Below are 23,734 nucleotides of genomic sequence, written 5' to 3'. Positions count from 1 at the left end.
TACGATTTAGATCCTGAGGCGAAATCCGCGGCGAAAAATCGGACCTGGTATCGGGCCGGAAAGTGGTAATGCTAACCAGATTAGCTTTTTCTCTTAGTCGATTTGAGAAACAGCAGACACGCTGCACCGACGTGTTTGTTATCTTTATGCGCGGATCGCATCGGGCGCGCGCGCGTCATATTCTCTTGCATGAAAACGCGCGGAAACGGCGCTGCGTAAACCCTGGACGAGTTACAAGCTCGTCGAAGATACGACGCAGAATTGTTGGTTCCTGTAAAGACAAACACGAGCAACTTGCAGCAGAACAAGAACCTGCAACCTGGAAGTTTCTCCTCTTGCGGCGTAGAGAAACGCGAAACGTTCCAGCTATTCGATCGACTTACTACCTGCTAGATCTTTGATCAAACTGCCGGTTGCTGTTTGATTATTTTCAAGAATGCTGAAATTCTGTGAAATTTATCCGAATGAAATTGTTACAAGTATCTTACGTTGGATTCTTTATACGAAGGCCTCGCCAGCCAATCGGTGTAAGTTACTTTTAATTAAAACCGACTTGCGTCATGGAGGTACCTTGTTAAAAATCTTCGGTCGATGGAATAGTTTATGTTTGTTTGAATATGGACATTGTAACATAATCTGACTAAATCGATCCGTCGACTGATAATTCTGACAATAGCAGCATATTTGCTCGATTCGTTTTTAATGGACAGTAACTTACATTGATTGGTTTTTGAACTCTTCCTTATGGGTACAGAGTAAGTTCTTATTTCCAAAAATTCCAATTATTTATAATAATATTCGTTACGTCATTTAGAAATACTCAAGCTACGAGAAAGTGTAGCTGCAACCTGATTGTTGCGGCTTAAATTATAAAGTAGAAGTACATAATTTACATTGTTAGTTGAAGATTGTTGACGCAAAACGTAATAACTCACATTTTCTGTCTCTTATAGGAGAACAATTATAAAATTCAATATGTTGTCAATCAGCTCCATGTCGAATCTATTTTATTATTTAATTTATCATTGAGATTAAATGTGCAAAATTTTAACTAAGGCCACCTTCAGTAACGAAAGGGTTAACGTATTAACTGGCACAGTGGTCGTCGGTGAGCCACGTTACTAAAATTTTTAGAATAATTAAGAAAAAGTAGATTTCATGGATTAACAAAAGCTCAGCAACGCAAATGACTTAGATGCTTAAGATTTTCAAAAAGAAGCGTCCATTTTACAAAAATTGAATGTTACCTTGTAGCATATTTCAATTTGCTACAATTATATTAATATGAATGAAAGTAATTATTCATATTAAACTGATACGTAAAGTGTCAGGATATAGAGAAAGGTATTGTATGAAAATTATTTGTTAATACACAATTGTATATTAATAAACATTGTATGCTACGAACATGTTAAAACGAATCCAAATCGAATCCGAAAGAGGAACTCAAAGACTCCCACCTATTTTTATCGCGCGAAAAAGCTCGCGTGAAGGGAACGAGTCGACATCGAAGCGCGTATGATCCGATCGGATTAACTCGTAGGAAGTCTCCACGTATTCCGTATGCCTCCCGTCTGCTCCCAGTTGTTTATACAACGATGAAATTTAATTCTCGGGACCACCGAACTCAGGAACTCGTGTAAACCAATACTCGCGGACTAACAGCCAGCCTTCGAGCGCAAAAAACTTCAAAGAAAAACCGAAGTGAAAATCGTTCGAACGAATGTCGTCTTCGATGGCGACCTCGAACGTCACACGGTCGTCCGATTCGACAGACACTTTGACTGACGGAACGAAAAGCCGTCTAATAGACTGTTAATTAACTCGATGAGAATTCTAATCGGTCAGTTGGTAACTTTGCTAAGTAAATGCCTCGTGATCATTTGATCTTATATCGTTTCCTCCACTTAGTAACTTTTGGAAATTTACATATGAAAACAATATACTATTCTATACTTGTTACTTGTTTTATATTATCCTATTATCTAGTAATGCGCAGATTGCGGATTTTTACGCATTCATAGAAAATTTATGGGAAACTGCAGAAGCGCACAGAATACGCACGATGAAAGATATGAAATATGCGAAGTATTGTTGAAGTTTTATTTCTTATGCTCGTACGTATAAAACTTTGAACTTGCGTAAACATCGTAGCCTCGTAACGAATATGCGACGATCGACGTTAATGCGTGAGAATATCATTTCTGTCGTTATATTGGGTTGGCAACTAAGTGACTGGGGATTTTGTCATTAGGTGTTATTAGGTGGTAGTGACAAAATCCCCAGTCACTTAGTTGCCAATCCAATATACCTAGCTACCGTATTTTATTAGTAATTTCATGGGATAATGTAGCGTCTTAAAGTAGCAGGAGAAGTGAATTTCAAATTGAGCAAAATTAGATATCGTAGATCAGAACACAATATTTGCCAGAATAAATCGATAAGGAGAACAGACGAATCTGATAACGATCGTCGTGTACTGACTGAGTCAATGTGAACTTCTGTTCAGCTGTTTTATTATTTAATTCAACATGTCTGGAATTTGACGACACCGTAGGTCGCGACAGTGTCAAGAATGTAAGAAAATGAAGGTTATCGTGAATGTAAATATCGTTAATCGAAGTGGAGTTGTTCGCACAAAGAGTGTTCCGAGTTTTAAAGAACAAACATTGGAATCCTACAGGAATAGTTAAAATTCTTTCTTGTACATATCTGTCGTACTACGTAATTGTCCGTCTAATTATAATTTTTTTAAATTATATAGGTGTTCGTAAAAGTCTGAATTTCCATAGGCATTCAAATGACTGTAGTCTAATTCATGAGAAAAAAGGATAACAAAGAAGTGTACTCTTAGAAGATTACAAAGGACGGTCGTCTGCTTGGGATCCATTTTTTAACTGCATACATGAAAAATATGAATTTGCACAATCTAATAGGCGCGATGCGTGAAACGTTAAATCAAAATGATAAAAACCAATCCAACGATCTATCAGTCCGAATTTCGGGATTTCGAGTTGCGAGTTTGTTTTTTCTCTTGGATTACAATTTTAGCTCCAAGAGATGGCGTTTTGGGAGGCTAGCTGACCTTATTCCGTTCAACGGAAAACAGTCACTGTTCCAGAGATTTCGGAGATTTCGAGTTCGCGTTCGAGTTTATTTTTCCTTCTGGATTACGAATTTATTTCCGAGAGATGTCGTTTTTAAAGGCTATCTGCCTTTATCATGTCCAACGTATAACATTCCCTGCGCTCGGAGATTTCAATTCCCGGCATTGAAAACGGTGCCTAAGGAACGTCATGGGACATTCGAAAAAAGAACACGAAACATCCGCGTAACAACGTTTTTTTTTTGTGATACGCCAACAGCATGCGTCATAAAGAAAATGTACTTTTCTTGACGAGGCTCGTGACGCAATGCTGCCGGCGAGGCCACGAAATTCCCGGTTTATTGTTTCTGCCGGGCAAAAAAGAGCCCCGGTCATATCCACGCCGATCTTATGGGATAGGTCATGGCGGTGGTTTATTTGGAAAGACCTCGAAATTTCTTAAACACCTCGCGAGAGGTGCTTGTCGACCAGTCAACGCGAAAAGGAGCATGGAAATTATTGTCTTTTTTATCGTTCATCCCAGCTTCAAGCCGCCTTTTTGTTGATTACGTTTGACAATACGAATGAGATCTACTGAGATGAAAATTTCACTGCGGTCTACTTGACAATCTTTTCTATGCACTTTGTTTAGATTCGATGGTTTTCTTCAAGAAATACTGACCTTTTTATTATTTATATCGTAGCTTGTAATTTTCATATATGTAACTCTTGCGCACAACAATTAATTATTGTTATGGTACACAAATTCAAAAGGATTTATTATAACGATGCGTGTTTGGAAAAGTTAATAATTTAGGAATAATTTGAGTTAAAATGTAAAATGTAGAACGCTATAACACGCGTAGTATCTTTCAGTCTCTTTTTTTTTAACTGCAGGTTCTTATCAAATGGATTAACCGTTGGAGGAACTACAGCTGTGGCGAGCGACGAATTTAGATAGAACGCAAGCAAAAGACAATTAAACTTTGGCCGAAAGTTCGAAAGCGTTGCCTGTGTGGGTAGCCTTAGGGACTGTAGGAGGGAAGGAGTCGAAAGGGACCCGAATCGAAACACCTACAATGAACGTTGTCTCATTTAAATGAAAATTAAACGTCGCAGGTTGTGCCATCGATTTTTCCCGTTTCGAACTTAACTCACGGTTATATGCGCGAAAATGAAAGAGATCAAGGATAAAGACAATAGAGTCAGCTTGAGATAAATTCTCCATAGATCTAACGAATTAGGAGAAAATAAAATAAGATCATGTATCGCACATATTCCTAAGAAACGATTATAATACGTTCTAAGAGATAATTATTAAATTTCGTCGACGAGACAGAGACGATAGTCAGTCAAACAACGCCATCTAATCAGGCAATTATACTACTTCAAACTAGTCGTAGTCAGTCGTAAAGAGTCCGTGGAATGCAGAACACGTGAAACCATAAGTGCGAATAGGTGAACTTACTCAAAGTTGTCCTACCCGTTATTCAAGCTGCTGTAACAAATTTAAAAAGAAGAACAGAGAAATGAACATTCAGCATTTCTCTTCTTAAGGAGTTGGAATCGCTCAAATTTCGAATATCATTTTGTCGAAGGACAACGTATTTAAAATTAGTCACATTGTTGTCTCTTATCGCGACACACGTTCGTGGTCGTCATCCGCGAAATTACAGGAACCGACGTCAAACAATTTTTATCGGCAGTACGATGAATTATTGTATGAAATGTTTTCTTAAGATAACCTTCCCTCTCGTTTTCTCGAAGACTTCCGCAATTTGCAAACTTTGCAATTGTCTGCAGACGTGCCGAAGGTTCTCAAGATCATTTGTTTTTCGCGATTTGCAACGAAAGAGAAAAAACATTTTAAAACGCTCGTTTCGAACTACATTAAACATGGAATTGTAGTCAGACAGACAAACAAATGCGAAAATAAAAAATCTCTTTGAACGCCGAAATGTTTCACGTTGTTCCATGAAACCAGAAGAACATGAACACGCAAGTACATTTATCGAAAACGAAAGTAAACGAGATTTTGTCAACAAAAGGTTTATTCAAATGAGATTTTTCAAACAGGCAAAGATAGTAACTTTTTTAAACATCAAATAAAAATCTTAAAAATTGTCTTTGACAATAATAGCGATAGATACTTCGAATTCTGCATTTCTAATCGATAGGTTGAGATCTTCAAAATGGTTGCAAAACGTTCCCCAAAGAATCTCTACGGTTATTTTTAATTAGAATTATTTTTAAAATAAATTATTTTCAAAGTGGAAAACTCCGGCACGATTCGTCGCTTGTTATTCGATCTATTGACAAGTTTGAAGAATTGTCGCGGATGATGCACGTGATTTGTGAAACGCGATTCGCGGAACTGGAAAGGAAAAAGTGGAACATCGCGACGATCGAAGATATTTTGAGAACCTGGATAGAAGTTCAGGGGGGAGGGATTCATGAGGAGCCCAGTGGAAACGCTAAGATGGAAGCCGAGGTGTCCTCTCGAGTGTTTTCGCAAGACTGGAGTCGAACCCTTGGAAAAACAGACGCCAAATTGAATCCCTCGTCTATAAGAACGTGATGTCTCTCCCTTATCTATATAACTCTACCACTCGAGAGCCTTTTCCCCAGGGGTTTCTAGAGTTTCTTCGTCCACGGATTACACACCTATCTGTATTTCTCGCGCAAGAACCGCGTCGTACTTCAATTCGTCGCGTCTTTCAAAACGAACCTCTATAAAATACAAGCAACTCTTATTTTCCACAGTACTACGAAGATAAAATCAATAGAATTACAATTATCAGTTTGAAGTTTCACGCAAAAGCACGTATTATTAATTATTTATAGGTACCAGATAGAAATTTGATGAAAAAATATTGAACTTTAACAATTGAATAAATATATTGACCACGATAGTTATGTGAAAATTAATTGAAAAATATGGACATGTATTGTCATCGAATAATTCGATTTGAAAGATAGTTCACAATAAGAATTACAATGATAAATTAATATATTCGTTGCTGGTAATTTTACGAAGACCCTAAAGTAACAAACTGCAGATTTCTACAGTTAAGGACGAGAATTTCAAAAATTCTCTAATATCACACAAAATAATTCAATTTCCTGTACATATTATAATCCTTGATAACTATCCTACCTCACTATATTTTAGTCAATTAAACAATATCCATTAATATACTTTAAACCACTACATATATATGTATATAGTTGCAAAACTCCAATTAGTTAAAAAATATGTCACTCAATCCCCCAGAAAATGAACACTGTTACAAGTAAGAGGAACGCGAATCGATCAGAACGAAATCACCACGTGGTCGTCACTTCTAAATTCTGCGTCATCCCGCGACCATATCCGTCGTCATCTATCGAACCAAACAATGTAATCAAAACTCTCAAAAACTCTCTGGACAAAGAAACTCAATAATCCAACGCCCAGCCTTCGATCTTGTAAAATCCGTCGATTGATGGGTATACGGTGTAAAAGTATCCGACGGCCGCGTAGTCGCGCGCGGAAAAATTTCGCGTGTGCTCTCACACCACACGCAGGGCGATGCTCATTGTCTCGCTTTTGTTGCGTCGGCCCTGCGCGAGTCACGAGGGCGTGACTGAGTTAGGAGTGTGGCACGATCCTTGGCAACCTAACCGTAGAGGCGTCCACGAATTTCCCTTTAATACTAGCCTTCTGATTGGTCGACTCACGTAGGTGGAGTCACATGATTGGCGGCCGGCCAATCACGTGGCCCGTTGAATAACAGGCGGCAGGCCGTCACGGGGTTTCTCGTGATTTTTCGAAGAGAAGCGGCACGTACGGGTCGCGCAGCCGTGCTGCCCGACACCGAACACTTCGTTCACTCGCGAGGCCGAGGCCCCAGTGTGTTTTTACTCGGGGTTGAGTAAACTCCGGCCTGTTGTGTATCATAATACGCGTGCACGCGGGTTTACGGGTTAGCCTTGCATCGACCACTGGATGCACCCTTGTCTTGCACCACGCCGCGCCGCCTGTCTCTTCCTCGATCGACGGAGACCAACTTCCCAACAGACTACAGAGATATTCCGAAGCGTCAACAAAACACCATTTAAACGGTCTAACGAGTAAACGAACGCCGCCGTCTCCGTCTACCGCCGACGGAATTGATAATTCGCCGACGATCTATCGAACCGAGTGACTACCATGCCGATTCGAAAGTTTCAGTGAGTGACTGTATCGACTTGCCCAGAAATATCTAGTGAAATTCCCTATATCGTCATATACCGATTCCACCATCCAATTGTTTAGTGACTAAGTGTAAATAACTAAATGTGACTCATCGAAATCAGTGAGTGAATGTAAAAATCAAAGTTCACTGCCGTCTTTGGAGGATATATAGAACATTTAACGTATTAAATAAAAATGTCGTTACGTTAAAATTATTCTGCAAATATATATAGCCAGTGATCTAGATATATTATATACATTCACGTATCACAGAGCAGGCGCTACTGAATCTTTTCCAAAATCACCCCCTCGTGTTTAAAGTAAAGCCAAGATCAGGTGCACTTGTAAAGATGCATACGCTGTTCAGCGAGCAGAATGCATATTACAGGCACGCAACGGCGGTTCCTGTTGGGATGGGGACTCCGTCGTATCCAGGAGTGGGCGCCGCACCAGGATACTACGAACAATACCGGTACGGCGGTTACGCGACGGCGGCAGGTTACCCAGTCTCAGGCATAACCCAGCAACACATTCACCATCCCGGTAAGGATATGGTAAAACCTCCGTATTCTTACATAGCTTTGATCGCAATGGCAATTCAAAACGCTCCCGACAAGAAGATCACGCTAAACGGGATTTATCAGTTTATCATGGAGCGTTTTCCTTATTACCGTGAGAACAAGCAAGGCTGGCAGAATTCGATCAGGCATAACCTCAGCCTAAACGAGTGCTTTGTGAAAGTACCGAGGGATGACAAGAAGCCCGGAAAAGGAAGCTACTGGTCGCTGGACCCGGATAGCTACAATATGTTCGATAACGGTTCTTATCTAAGGCGTCGGCGGCGCTTTAAAAAGAAAGATGCCCTGAAAGAGAAAGAAGAGGCTTTAAAGAGACAAGGCTTGGTTCCCGAGAAGCAACGTAATCAGGACGAGACGAAACCTAATAACATTGTAATAGCACCACCGTCGGATGCATCTACAAAGAAATTGGGCACCCTGGAGACGACTTTGTGTAAACCGAAAAGGGAGCCGGTAAACGACGCTGGTGGTCATTGTATGGCTGTACAAGCGAAATACGGTCTTCACAGTCCTATTCAAGACACAAAGACAGCGGTAACGACGACGTCAGCCGTCGCAGTAGCCGGCCAAAGCGTCATCCAAACTGCTCTGGGTCATCAAGTGCACCAAGCTCATCAGGTTCATCAAGACAGCATTCAAGATGTGTCTATGGGATTAGATCCTACTAGTTTTAGCGTGGATGCACTGATGACGACGAGAGAGAACAGCGCAGCTCTAATGACAAGGGATAATCCACATCATACACATCATCCTCACAGTCTTCAACATCCTCACCCTCACTCACACTCGATTATGACGAGCAGGGAGTCGATGGGTTCGGGGGTGGTCTCCAGGGACCACCTGCCCTCCGTTTGCGCGACTACAACTACGACAACGGCCGCCGTCGCGGCAATGATGGCCACCACTGGATACGGTCACAGCAGCACCGTGTCTAGGAGCAACGGCTCGCCGCCTGGAACCATGTACGCGCCTTATTGCACGCCCACGGCTGGTTACATAATGGATCATGCGGAATACAATTCGAGAAACCATAACAACAGCGCGGGACACTCGCAATGGTACCAGGAGGCGGCCAGCCCCGACGCCGCCGCCATTTATCAGGATACCCAATCGCCGAGCTGTCAGCTTTACAGGTAAAAACAGAAATCACTGGTGGATCCTTTCGTCGTTCTACCATCCTTTATCTGGGGAAGATGCCTAATGAATTGTAATATACGAAGAGTAAAACAGTTTAATTATTTAGAACTTACAATTGTACTGTAGCGAAAGTACAATTTTTGGATATATGTATCTAGATCAAAACTATTTTATTGTTTTATTGTTTATTTTATTTTATACCATTTTTCCTTAAGTTAAAAAAGATTTTTTTGTAAGATTTCTTCCCAAAGATGTCTTTCATAAGTAAATAGGTAAATGTATAAAAGAGTAAAAGGATTTAATTACTTGAAATTAAAGATTGTATTGTAGTTAAAGTGATATAAAATTTTATGATATAAATAAGTATAATATAAGTAATATGAATATAATATTGGAATATAATTGTACTATAATATATGTAGATAGTGTAGTGAGATTGGTGATGGCTAAGAGTAATAAGATTAATTATTTACTATTTTAAATTGTATTGCCTTAAAATGTAACAAAAATGCAGTTTTATGATGCGCGAATATATAGCATAATATAAATTTTATAACGTATTCTAGCGAGAGCAGAATAGATATTTATTATTGAAAGTAAGAAATTTAATTTCCCGAAACTTCATTTTAATGTGAGCGAGAGAAAATACAATTTTATAATATAACTATAATGTAACATAAATTTTGTAACATAATTGTACCATAATATGACATAGTGAGATATTAAATGTAACAAAATTTAATTACTTGGAGAAATGTAATAACAGTGTCACATATATTGCAAATTATTATCCATGGATGTTTTCCTTTCCAAGAACGATTTTGGAAAATCGTAAAGTATCCACAATTTTCAGATCCAGCCCGCCAACTCCACTCTCATCGAGTGCAGCTCCGTCTCCACCCTTGTACCACAGATACTACCAAGACTGCAATACTGTCAACACTAGCGGAAATCTACCCATCACGTTGCACAAATACTGAGAATACCGAAATTCAAGGCCTCATCACCGAGGCCTTGAAGAACACCACACCGAGCACTACGACCCGAGCTTGGTTTATGTGAAACAAGAGTGGATCCCGTGCACGGAAGAGCTCGCCAAAGAGTGGAATTAGATAAGTCTAGAAATCCATGATAAGACGGTGTGAAAGTAATATCAATTTGAATCTCAATTTGCCGAAACTATACGAACTAAACGATACGAAAATAGCTGTAGATATTTCATCGTTCATGTACTTGATAATAGTACAGTGAATGTATAACGTAGCACGTTATAGCTGCAGTAAAAAAAGATTTTAACGAATAGGAGAGAATTGAAGGACTCATGACAAAAACGATCCTTGTTCGTATTTATCTCGAGCATCTTTTATTTCTGTTTAATTTATTTCAATCCTTTTAATGAAATATTCTTCGTATTAAACAACTGAATGGACTGCCATAATACTTCATTTTCCAGTAATTTGTGTAATCTAAGAAAAAGCAATTTGAGATTAATCAAAATCAAATCACTTTCTGGAATGTGCTATATATTCATAGTCAACTAATATTCGGAATAATAAACTCTTTACACTTTTAAATACGAAAGCTGCATTTCTTTCTCGTCCAAAAAAATACATTTTAGGTATTGGCGTTGTCTTTTAATTACTATAAATATATTTATATTTATATTGTAGAAGAATCATATTTAATGAAGTCATAAAATTTTATATCTCTTGATAAAGGTTGTTTTTCTTATGAGTCTGTCGATTATTAGCGATTCTTATCGAGGAAAATGCTTGCAGTGAATTGTGCGAATAATTCAACGCAACAGCATTCACTAATTTCTACTTCGATTAGAGATATGTTGTTGGAGTGGAACTACATATAGTTCGAGGTATTTTATACTCTATCGAATCTTATTCCGGCTCTATGTATGTATATCGATCGAGAAATAACGAACGAAGAAAATGTATCGTTGTATGCCAACTAAAGTCATACATACTTGACATTTTCAAGACGTTATCGCGATCAGAGTGAACACGTGTCCTTCTTCGGGACGTAAAAAGTTTAGTACACATGTACTACTTGATCTAAGGAGATAGCAGATTGACATATAGCTTCAAAATGGCCACGGCTGGCAGCAGTAATTTTTTTTTTCATTTCTTTGTTTGTATTGAGTAAAAAGCAGAAAATTCGATGATTGAGAATCTGATAATAAATAATATTATTTTGTAATCCATTTTTTTAGCTTTCTTCTCCAGAGTTTCTCTTTTCATATAAAATATCGTTTAAATCAAATGTCAGCATTTTTCATTTCATGCTTTGAACTTGTTATAGAGCAGTTTAATAACGAAAGCAAATTCTGCTCCGATCTAACATTTCAAAAAGCTCGGGAAAGTTGAAGTTTTATTTTTTATAGTCTCTGTTTTTTTTTATTAAATTACAAATATTTAATCATTGTTTCGTGACAATCTATATAACTTTACTTAAAATGCAGAAATTGTAGCTTTAATTTACTTAATATCCCAACAAATTTTAAAAAATCAGAAAATATTAGAGAGGACATTTTAACTACGTAAACATATAAGGAGGGCAGTATTATACAGATTGAGGTTTCAGGATGATACTTTCGATCTCTAAATACTTACGTGATCAGTTTTATTGCATGCTGGATCATTCATTAATGAATCGGAAGAGCGAATGACGCGAGATGTGGCGTGAAAACAGATGTGAATATCAGTGATGATCGTCGTCACCTGAGCAAACAAAGGCACATCTCTTTACTGATCTACGGTAATTTTGGCCGATTCAAAATTCCTTCTTCTCGCGATGATCTTGTTTGTACCAAGATACGAACGATCCTGCGCACATTGCAACTGTACAAACCTGCAGCGAATTAATGAGACAGAAAAAAATATTTCAGGCAGTGCACGTGTCCCTGTCGGAATTATCCATTTCCGATAAAAACACGAGATCAATATTCAAGATACTTAGAAACAGGTTTTTAGACTATAAAATAGAAGAATTGATAAAGAAATGGATGATTATTAATGCAATTTAATATACCAGATGGTTCTAGCGCTACGATGTCAATATGATTTTTAAACTGATAAATTTTATTTTAGTGATCATCATTGATTTTAAAATCAATTTCATTAATAATATTCGCAATATGTTGGAATATTATTTATATATTTATTGATCTTCTTTATATAGCTCTTAATCTTGAACGCCATATTGGAAATGAGAATATACCGTAATGGTGTTTACAATCGAGGATTAGTGGAATATTATTATACTTGATACAGAATAGTCACTGTAGCAAAGTCGTTTTCTCAATTGGGTTAAGAATTGATGGATGAAGAAAGTTACATCGATAATTCGCATCAAACGTTCTTGTGACCATAATGGATACAGTTGATGGGGGTGATATAGTGAGGTTATAAAATTTTCAACGTTTATGTACATGTTTTGTAAGCAATTCTGTATAGTAATTTGAGACACAAGGGGAGATAAGAAGCCACGAGCCTCGTTTAGGATGATAATGTTAAATAAATAACAGTAATATTTTATTACACAATCTTTGGTAAGACATTATACATAGAGAGATATAAAAAAGATAGCATAATATTTTATAACTAAATCATTTGTTATTTTTCACAATTTTAAATACTGATTTATAAATAATTCTTGCAGTTTGAGATTTAAACTATTTCCATAAAAACAACATCAATCGGTGTTTCAATCTGAAATCTGACAATTTATAATTATAAATAGTGTTTACGTATTAGCATGTACAAATAATACTCTATTAATAAGATACAATTATGCAATAACAGGCAAATAAAAGAAATTGAAATAGAAAGAAACCTATAAGTATGTATGTTATTCTTATGTGCGTACAGTAAACAAATAAATAAACAATAGTTATTTCTAGACTTAATGTTCTAATTTATAACCTCAAAATATCAGCCCCAGCCAATTGTACATTCAATGAAAACGATGAAAGTTCTTTCTGCTAGTTAATTAAATGGAACGAGACAAAGGTGATACAAATTCGTAAAAAGTAATACGATCGTTTTCGGTAGTGCGTTTGTGTGTCTCGTCATTTTGTGCATTTATTCGCGTAACGTTATTCCTTGCAACCAATACGCGCGATTTGGTTGCACGAAATTGGTAGTTTGACGAGGATTGAGATATAATATATATTTATTGCAAAACGGATCGTGTGAATAATTAAACGATTGAAACGGAAAAAATCGTATCGTAGATAGATCTCTGCGTGTATATTATTAAAAAGAGTATATATATATAAGAGTATATATATATATTAGATATATAGATTGTATAGATAAAGCTATATATGTATAAATAGACAGATCTATATATACAGAAAACGTATTGATATTACGAATTAGTAATAATAATCGCAAACTTATTAACGTAGGATAAGTCGTGCGAATACGAAAACCTTACGAAATAAACGTAATGAAACGTAACGAAAACACCTTGTGTTATTTTTTTGAGGTATCTTTGCACGAAATTCTCGATTTATCCAACTCTCCTTGCCCCACCATCCGTCTCACGGTTCGGCGATACCAACCGATACAACACTTGTAAAACTATTGTTCAACGTATCGGATGTTTGTTGGTATTACGGAGAGAGAAGTGCTTGGAAAAAAAATATTTCGTTACAATTCGTTTTTTTTTTCTTCTTTTCAACGATGAACATCGGTATTCACAAAAGTGTAAATGTATACAGTACGAAACACGATCGATATAAACACCTGCGAAAATAATAGGACCATTTAATTATCTGTGGCATTGATCAAAATTAATTCCATTATTGTGAGGGAAAATTTTCGATACTCTCGAAAAAAATATTCGTTTTACTCAACACGATGAAATGTAAAATTAAAAAAAAGAAGAAATGGTCAAACAATCGTTTGAATCGGATTAACAAACCGAACGATTTTACGACGGAAAAAATATAAAGTAACGCATCGTTTAGGATTGCGAAAATAATACAAAGGTGAACTCGTTTAGAAGCTTCGCGAAATTTTCAAACAGATGCTTCGACTATTGTATATACAACCGCTGCATTTTGGTTGGCACTTTGTTGCATCTCAGAGATCGATTTCGATTATTTCTAGTCACGACTCACGAAACGTTATTTCTCCGTATCGACGTGGGCGATAATGGAAAGATAAGAATATCTTGCAACGTCCAGCCGACTTTGTTTACCGAGATATGTATTTGTATGATCGAACGACATCGAAGCCTGCGTAATTTCGATGGAATTCTTTTTGCAGAGCGCAATAATAAAATGCTAATAATAAAAAGGTCAAGTTAATTGAGTCAAGCTAAGTACATAACTTGTCTTTTAACTCGGCAAATTTGATTAGGTAGCACTGTTATGAGTCTCGACTATCATGAATCTATTGTTAAAGTTTGCAACAAATCTGAAAATATATAATAGAAATTACAAGATATTTCATTTGATATTAATATGGCCGATGATTTACATTGTTAATTATACAAATTATTATGAGGTTATGTTGTACATATCCAATTATTAGAGGTTATAGTCAAAAGACAGCCGTTATTAGTATAAGAAAAAGTTCAGTAAGTATTACATAGTAAAGTTGCCCTATAATTTAGTATTCCGTAAAATTAAGATATAAAGAGGCTATGTTTGACTATTAGAGGTTGCATTCGAAAGTCTCGTTAACAATTAATATTCATTATTAATATGAAAAAGAGCTCCATAACTAACACAGTAGCTTTACGATTTAGTAACAAGTTTCGTCCGGTTGTTCGGTGGTCTTCGCTCGAGGCGGTATTGAACTGCATCTGCCGAAACACGTGCTCAGGATAAAGCTGGGCTTTAGGACATTTCGTGCCGGCAATCCGTTAGTTCGTCGAAAGATAGAGTATATACCTATTGACCAGTTAGCAGAATCTCTCCAAACACGCGTTAGTCTATCCTGTTCCTTTCGCCTAAGGGTCTTTGGTTTAAAACCCAGGGTCGAGAATCTCTTGGAACATAACCGTGTGCCCTATTCCAAAATGCACGCTGATTCCGTCAGAGTTTTAGCTATTTATCTATTAAGAACCAACGTTGGGTTAACGCAATATTTTATGTGTAATTTCTTTTTGGTCAAATCACATTCAATTCTAGCGTAATTATTAAAAGGTATTCCAGAAATTTGCCATATATTTTTTCTTTCGTTGCTAGTTCATCCATTTAGTCTCTATAACTGTATTTTATTAAAATTTTTACCTAACTGAAAAACAAGAAAATTGGAAATGAATTTAAAAACAAAAATAATACGTATTTTTTATTGGAAATTGTTCAGGAAACTAACACAGGGAATGAAAATTATGGCGGGATTTATTAAGAACTTCTACCTAACCTAAAAATAAGAGAATTGAAGGCAAATTCAAAAGAATGCAAAAACGATGCGTGTTTTTTAAATTGAAAATCACTTAAAGAACCGAAATGGCGAATGGTAACGTGACGCCTGTTGAATTAATAGAAAATTACGGTAAAGTTTATTAATTGCTTGTGACAGGCACTTTATCAAAGGCAAAATCGAATTAGCGATCGACAGGCGAAAGTGATGGACATCAGAAGAGGTATTTGCACGGAATGTAAACTGTCGGGATGGTGGGCTGGCATTAGTCTCTAAACCGAGCAAACACACGCGGTTCCGTGCGACCGACTCAGGTTGGGGCAATTTTAGAGCGGCAGAATTCGAGGGTGCAGAAGTCATCCGGCTCTCGATCTTTATCTCCACGGCAAACACTTCAAATTATCCACCCTGCAGCGTGCAAATACGTTGTGGAGAATGCCCGACTCCCTCATTTAATTCTTAACCTAAATGGTTATCGTACCTTTCTTTGTGAAACAGCCTCGGAAATCGCTCGGAAAAACCTATATCTCCTTTGAAATTTGATCCTTCCTAATTCTTCTTAGTCTTCAACCGCAAGATTCATTTTGTCACTAGCACAGAACAGAAATCATTCTTTATATAGCTCTATTCACTTACAGCGACATACGCCCACTAGATGAATAATTAACACGGTGTTGCCTAATCTATATTGACGGGTCACGTGACATGTTACCGATAAAAAGAATAGTCGAGGTAAAAAATAAGTAGACACATAGTGGAAGAAAATATGTACATATTGATGAACTTTAATTCAACTAATACTAGTGTTTATACATAAGTTTTATTCATTATATACCTTTATAATATATACATTGTTTAATAAATAATTAGAATTAATATTGATATTTTTGTGTAATCAAGCCATATTTAATGAAACTTTATTGATATGTATTTTCACTAACTGTCCACTTATTTTTGTTCCTGACTGTACGTGGTTTAAACACGGTAATTATTATCTAAGTTGTTCAAAAACTTAGCTTTCTTTTATAAATTCCTATCAAATAATGAGACGGTTAAATTTTTAAATTTCGAAACTTTGTTAAAAAGTCTTATAATATTGAAATTAATGGTATTTAGGCTCATGTTCATTGAGATCTTTTTGCTTGTTTTCGTGAATACTACATGTTTCTTCTGGGATTTTTTGTAACGCCTTGCGATTACCAAATTACTAATCGTGCCATAGGAATGACCAAAGTGGATAGGAAAAAGTTTCGCTTTGAAGAGTAAAATCTCTATGGTAAAAACGGTTGGAACTACGTTCCCACGTGTGGCGTAAACATTGCGTTGACGGAAAAACCATGGTCGAACGACGATCATTTCGACGGTAGGAACGCTAGTCGCACGCTCAAGCTGCAACGTCGACTCGCGGTCCTCTTGTTCGCTTTTTCCCGCCCTTTCCTCCCACTCTATCGTTACTTGCTTTTTTCTGTTTCTTCCCGCGTAACCGTTGCGGCGGTATTAGCGGTTCCATGCAATCATCAATTTCAAACAAGAGAACGAAAGAGAAAAAAAGTTTGGCCGTCGGCTTACTTAAACAAACAGTACGCTCTACGAAATGGACGGAGAGAGAAAGAGAATCGACAGCGTAAACCTTCTTCGTTTCCGACTTACGTACAACCGTTTTTTTCTAAGCAACCCAGCAATGAGATGCATGCTGCGTCGAGAACCGGTCAGTGATAGCTTATAGAATTGTGTTTCGGAGCAGAAAAACCGTAACAGAGAAGGTTATAGGTTACAACGAAAACGCTAATGATTTCTTGTTTCATTTCCAATAAACGATGGTTTACAATAGAAAGGTAGATTAATGTTTAGATTGGAATGTTTATTAACCTTCATAATCTTAAATCAGTATAAAATACAATAGATTAGAATTAAGGTATAATTGATCTTTATTATATGACATTATTAAAGTAATCATTACATAGCCATAAAAACAAGGAAATTGAAAATGAAAATATATAATAGGACTTTTACTATTATCATTTCCTTAATAGTGTAGTGCTTGTTGGATTATCCTGAAACAATCGAGAAACCTATAATAATATCAGTATGTTTTCAGGATTAATGAGACTATTATCATTATTATATAATTACTAGCATATAAATAAAGCTTCCATTGCAAAAAAGAAAGCAGATAAGGAACACGTAAGAATTTCCCGATTATAGATTGTTAGTTTTCAAAGAATATTTCTGACGCAAAAATCCAAACAAAGGAAACAAGATATAACCAACACAGTGAGGACGAGGATGAAAAGAGAAGAACGAACGCATCGTCAAGAGAGAAGCGTGGAAGAGAAAGGGGGCATCGCCATCGTCTGCTCGTTCAGGGGAAGACGACAGGTGTGCATTTCCCAGAGACCCGCGGCGAAACGCGAAACTGGAATCGCTGCTGGAGTACCGTGACCTAACCTCGATACACGTAGTCGACTTCTATCGTCGCAGTCGCTGCTCCTTCTCCCTCTTCCTTCCTTTATTCTATTTGTAAAATTTATTTGTATCGCTTCTTACAAATGATAATGATGTTGAGTTTCTAAAACAAGATAATGTTTTTAGAAATTAATAAGTCTTATAATTCTGAAATGATTCTATTTGAATTCTAGGATCTAGGGTTATGGAGAATGAGATTTCATGATATTGTGATATATGCATACTATAATCGTTAAATGATGCAATACGTACCACATGACCTCATGATTCTATAAATCCAATCAGAGTTCTACGGCTTCAAATATATTTAAAAAAAAGTTCTACAATATTCTTAAGACGACATGCTATAATCCAGTGATGGAATATTTAATCTAATCAGCTTAAGTTAAAATTTCCTTATCCCAGTACATACATGATTTTTATCTCAAAGTTCTATTAGAGGAGAAAAATCATATTTAGAGATTATATAATATTTTTTTTAGAAAAATAACTGAGTAAAATAATAGTCGCCTAGAGCTGGAGCAACGACGAAGTATAATCGAGCGAGGCGCCTGGTCCATTAGAACAAACTTTCACAGAGACGAACCAAAATCTCCATTCCGTCGTATTCCAGCAAATGGACAGGGTCACACGGGAACAAGAGGCAAGTGTACGTGGAAACAGAAAAAAAAGGTACGAAAGAGTCTGGCCGAGCGTGGTGGTGGATAAATAGAATTTCATTTACATCCAACACAGTGGCGCTGTCCGAGCAAAGGGTAAAGAGAAAAAAGCTGTTCGCAGATAACGGGGAAGATGGGGAAAGAAATGGGGGAAAAGAACGATGTGGGGATGAGAAACGAACAGAGACCAATTAAAATTGGCAATTACAAATGTTCGAGAAAGTTATAATATTCCGTACCACGTATATATTTTTATCTCCCTCGTGGTTTTTCTTTTCTCTGCGCATTCGGTTGCCCCATTCTCAGATGAGAAAAAAAGGACACAAAGAATTGGTAAAAAAGAAAAAGCGAAAAATAAAAATAAAAGAAGGGACCAATGGAAATTGGTTCGTGTCGGTGTAGAAACGGAGGTCCGTTGCTATCCAATGGTAGCCGCAAGTACAGATCGATAGTCGCTGGATGTGGAGCATCGCCCTGCCACGACCACCATCGTGAAAATCGCTCGAAAGCGGTTTATCGGTGCACGACCATCGCCCGGGTTTGTTATGAGTATCTCTGTCGAGAAAAATATTTATCGAACTCGGCCAGCTCGCTTCCCGAATATTGCTATAGTTATTACGAAACGTATCTCTTCATTTAAAACTTGAAAGTTTTCTTAGAATTATTATCGTGTAATAAGTAACAAGATCCATCTTCACTCTTTTCAAGAAATTACTTAGTGCTTGTAAATGAACTTGACTTTAACACTGCATCTGGCAATTTCCTCTTTGATACTGATTTTACTACAACCACACAATTCAATTAATTTCAAATTTCAATTTTTGTCTATTACATTATTTATTATCCTACAGTAATCAACTACCTAGAGCTAAATATTTTGATTAACTTGATTTTGAAAATGTTCCAATTTAGATATCGTTTCATTCGGTAAATAGAATATGTAATTGCTGTCAAAAGTTTCTAAGCGGACAGTGAAACGTAACGATCATTGTATGGATATTCGTGTAGATTGTAGATGAGATCACACTTAATCGCGGTTTAATTCGAAATAAAGTAAACAATGGCGCCAGTCGAAAATGCAAACGTCATTATGACGTTGAATGCTAAATCGGTTGTGCGAAACGTTCCCAGGAACACATTGGTAGACACATTTACACGTCGCAACAGTTTGTTCGTTCTCGCCAGTAATTTCGAATTTAATTGGCACACCTACCAACGTATCAAGGAACGTCGATGTACTGATGTCTCTGCAGGTTTCCATCCCTTCCGCGCGTCTATCTTCTTCGTCCATAACATTGACCCCGGAGGCTACCCTAACGCATCACACGTTATTATAGTATGGTAATTCGAATTTAAAATAGGCAATTAATTAACCGTATGCGCCTACCCATCTTTGTTCCTCACGGAACTTCACGGTACAACTTCATCGAATGATACTGTGCTCGCGAATACTTTATATTTGTTTTCTGCATTTTTACAACATCAACCACCATAGGGACGAAATAATTCCTCTGGTATCATGATTTTCACATTTATAGAAAAGAGCATTTTCATTTCATTTTTCGACTCATGATTATCTGATTTCCTCTGCCCTCTAAAGATTACAAATTACTTACTACAACTGTATTTTTCTGGCTTAATATTTCAGTAAATAATATAAATTTTAACAACTGCTGTAATTTATTATTAAAAATATTTGTATGATTACTATACCTGGACTTCCTTAAATAAATGAATTAATATTGTGCAAGAAGACCCTAACAAAAATATTATTAATAGAAATTGCCACCATCTTCTATTCTATTAACACATGAGTACACATGGATTTCTTAATCATAATGTATAGCATTTTTTATGTGTCTTCCACGGGAGACCCACTTCCCAGAGTGGAAACTACGGAAGACGGTAGGTTTCTTGGGCCACCCGCAACGAGTGCACCAACGGGATCCCATAGTCTAGTCCCCGTACAACCCGCTGTGTGTTTACGAAATTACGGATGATAATGTAAGCATTTTTTCACGCTCTCCATGCGTGTGGGTCCACATTCAATATGTACTGCGTCCGCGTATACGCGTTGCGTCCCGCTCCGGGGCTAATTTTAGGGTGTTCAACCCCCGTACGGCACGTTGCCCGACACCGTGCCTGTTTACACGTACGTACGTCCCACGAGATTCTGACACCGAATGCCATTAAACCATTCAACCGGTTCCATATTCCTGGAATTGCATCTTCACCAAAACTTCATCAGTAAATGGTCTTCCTGTACCTAAATTCTCTGTCATTACATTTTCAAAGGATGATTGCAGACTGCATAATTTTATTTCTCAACATCGATTACACTATTCAACATTTTTTAAGAAGAATGGTTATCTTTTGGCAAATCAGCTGATAATAACTAAAAATTTAGCCTGATCTAAGTGTATCTGATTTAATTAAGAACGAGGTTATACAAGTTATAATTTGATAATAGATCTAAAACTATCGGCAGCGAATGAACGTTGTATTCTATTGAACGCGTCACACAAAGGGAAATCACCATGTGAGTTGGCATCTTTAACTTCATCTGAGAGAAATCGGTTCACATTTTGCCGGGCAGGCGACCCAAAGCGACCCACGAAACCGTAAACATTTCCGTTGTGTCGGCGCGGCGTCTCTCTTTAGGCTTCGTGTTACAGCATTCACGGACGAGTACACCCGCCACGCGTGCATAATGGCGTGCAAGAGGAAGGCCGTAGTCTCCAAATAGCATTAAGTCATTGCCGGTGGCCAGTGGTGCGCGTGATATCCTCCTGTCGCCTACCGATTGTATTGTTACTTTGTTACGCGCACATCGCGCGCGCGTATTGTACGTGGATGCACCTTCAGGCCCGTGGATGCAATCCTCCCAGCCTAGAAAGATATACAATGAGAGCCAGACAATGAACTGATTGTTTCGAGTTTGTGTTCTGATAGTTACGCCGTGCTTGCTCCCGTGAGAAGGTAGCCGCATCCTTGTTCGATCGATTTACGCTTTTTTACGTCGGGTTGAATTATTAGGCTAACGGTTATAGTGAATGCTGATTTTGCAATGAAACGTTTTTTTATCGTTTCTACAATTCGTTTTAATTATATCAAATTTTTGTAGTCATATTGAAAGTACCCGAATGATACGAAACTTAATACAGAGTGATTTCTCATTAGTGGGCTCAAAAGAAATCGCTGTTGCCTTCATCACTCTATATGTACATATGTGAGAAGTGAAAGCAAGAGTGTGAAAATAATAACGATTTCAAACAAATCACATATACTAAATACAGGCGGTATCGGCTTTTGATGTCGCAACGTTATTTAATTAGTTGGCTCTCAGCGAGAGAATCACCCTGTGTAATAACTAAAGCTGATTTATATTAGGTTTTCATTCGTCAGAACCAGAACACGTATCTATTGCATAGCCTTATACTTGTGTTCTACAGTTGTCAGTGATCGTAAAGAACTTTCTAACCTCTACCAACATTAATGAAATTGATAAAATTATACAAATTGGAAACATTTGATATAGATTATATGTGTTAGCTAAATATTACCTGTAATATAAAAGTGGTGACTACTGAAATAGTGACAGTGTTATCTGCGTAACTCTTCTATATACCACTATGTGTGTTAGTGTTTTTATCGTTAAAGATGCATTCCTCAATTTCATGTAGCACTTAGCAGTAACAATGATCCATTACTAAACAATTAACTTTAATTGAAAATGGTTTGATACCAACAACTTCCTTGTTCAAACAGAATCCCCTGAAAAAGATCATCGTGCTGACAGAGGGGAAGCGAGTGCACATACGGCTACATTCACCGATTTCACGGTAAATCGAGCGTTCCTTAGTCATGGACCTGGCGTACCCTTACGCAAAACCTATTGTATACGAGTGCCTCCTGTGGTGTCACGGTAGAACGAGAACACAACGCGGATTGGGCCGCAGGTCGTCCTGTCTTCAAAATAGCATTACCAGCGTTCATAATGGCTCAATCGGTGCATCAGTGCGTCGTTGATATGGCTTAAAGCCTTGGACCTGAAATTGGTATATACGTACATGGTATACATATAGAATTCATGCTATGACAAGCGAATAAATTTATAGCAAACGTTTCTATGACCATTAAGGTGATACGCAACAGAGGAGATTAGACACATTTATATCTTTCAGGAAAGGATACGAGAAGATACGATTCTACTTGTGACAAGTATAGGCGCCTATTTGTAGAAGATTTATTTCAATTTCAATTTCCTATCCATTAAGGCGATACGCAACGAAAGAAAATAGGTGTATTTATATCTTTTGACAAGAAGAAACAAGAAGATACGATTTCATTAGTGGTGAGCATGGAGGCATGTTCAGGAGCTGAAGATTTATTTTAATTTTGTGTGTTAAACGTGACAGCAAAATGCTTTACGAGCCATGAATTATTCTGGGTGAGTATTTTTTCAACGAAGTGGTGAACGTTCACACGAAACAGCAACAATCAAAACCTGTGTAAATTTATTATGTATTAATGTTTCGATGTGAAAATAAAAATAATCGGGGCGAGGTTAGCGCAAATAAGCTTCTTGACTCGACACTCGGTTCTACTATCGAAAAGTGTTACACAGATAAGGGCCTCGATAGGGTGGTACAGGCGATGACGGTGATTTAATATTTTTCTTGTTATGAGTATAAGCTCGCTAGTTTATTCTGAAAACAGTAGGCAAGCACCGCTTCGTGTCCTCGTGCAAAACCACCTGCACGAACGAACAACCATCGTGAGTATCGTCGTCGCATTCTGGATCTTATTTATTCATATATTTACGCTGCACATTTTTCCCGCCAATTTAATCTTATCATAAAAAGTTTAATATTCTCTAGCATTGATCATTATAATAGTCAATGTATTAATTTATAGGTGGAAATATTATTGCATTAATCAAACTAATAAAAGATTGGACTATGAAATTAATCATGTTGTTAACAATTTTGACAAACTCTTCTCGTCTACTACCAGATGAAAATGGCGGTTGTTTATGGATTCAAAATGGTGCTCGTTTATTTGTTTATATGAAATTTGTTGTTGGAAATGGAAGAAAGCTTTTACATTGGGATAGTGAAAATAGCATTTAGTTCTGTACGAATTCCAGACATGGTGCATTTATGTTTCATCTATCCAACATGACTGGGACAGAGCGAAGA

The 23,734-nt window shown here is 37.2% G+C and overlaps 1 protein-coding gene, 1 long non-coding RNA gene and 1 pseudogene across 3 annotated transcripts in view; 1 reads left to right on the top strand and 2 right to left on the bottom strand.

Moving 5' to 3' along the window:
• Positions 1 to 16,019, bottom strand: part of LOC122569157 — a 28,073-nt gene extending 12,054 nt beyond the window's left edge. Inside the window, exon 1 of the long non-coding RNA XR_006317351.1 lies at positions 15,890 to 16,019. This is a non-coding gene — a long non-coding RNA (uncharacterized LOC122569157). The remainder of the gene's footprint in view (positions 1 to 15,889) is intronic.
• LOC122569155 (fork head domain-containing protein crocodile) lies at positions 6,919 to 14,250 on the top strand. 2 transcript variants are annotated; one of them, XR_006317349.1, is made up of 3 exons: positions 6,919 to 9,012; positions 9,870 to 12,578; positions 12,689 to 14,250. XR_006317349.1 is itself a non-coding variant. In XM_043729729.1 (2 exons), the coding sequence occupies exons 1-2, from the start codon at positions 7,652 to 7,654 to the stop codon at positions 9,994 to 9,996; spliced, it is 1,488 nt and encodes a 495-aa protein (XP_043585664.1). In that variant the 5' UTR covers positions 6,919 to 7,651; the 3' UTR covers positions 9,997 to 14,250. The 2 variants fall into 2 exon arrangements, 1 of the variants encoding a protein (XP_043585664.1); XM_043729729.1 differs by having other exon boundaries at positions 9,870 to 14,250.
• Positions 16,020 to 19,636: 3,617 nt separating the features above from the next.
• LOC122569819 lies at positions 19,637 to 20,064 on the bottom strand (annotated as a pseudogene).
• Positions 20,065 to 23,734: the final 3,670 nt, after the last annotated feature.

Source organism: Bombus pyrosoma, linkage group LG7 (genome assembly GCF_014825855.1).
Source record: "Bombus pyrosoma isolate SC7728 linkage group LG7, ASM1482585v1, whole genome shotgun sequence".
Taxonomy (NCBI): Eukaryota; Metazoa; Arthropoda; class Insecta; order Hymenoptera; family Apidae; genus Bombus; species Bombus pyrosoma.
Note: the sequence above shows the minus strand (reverse complement) of the source record. Positions and strands in the feature narration are given on the sequence as shown.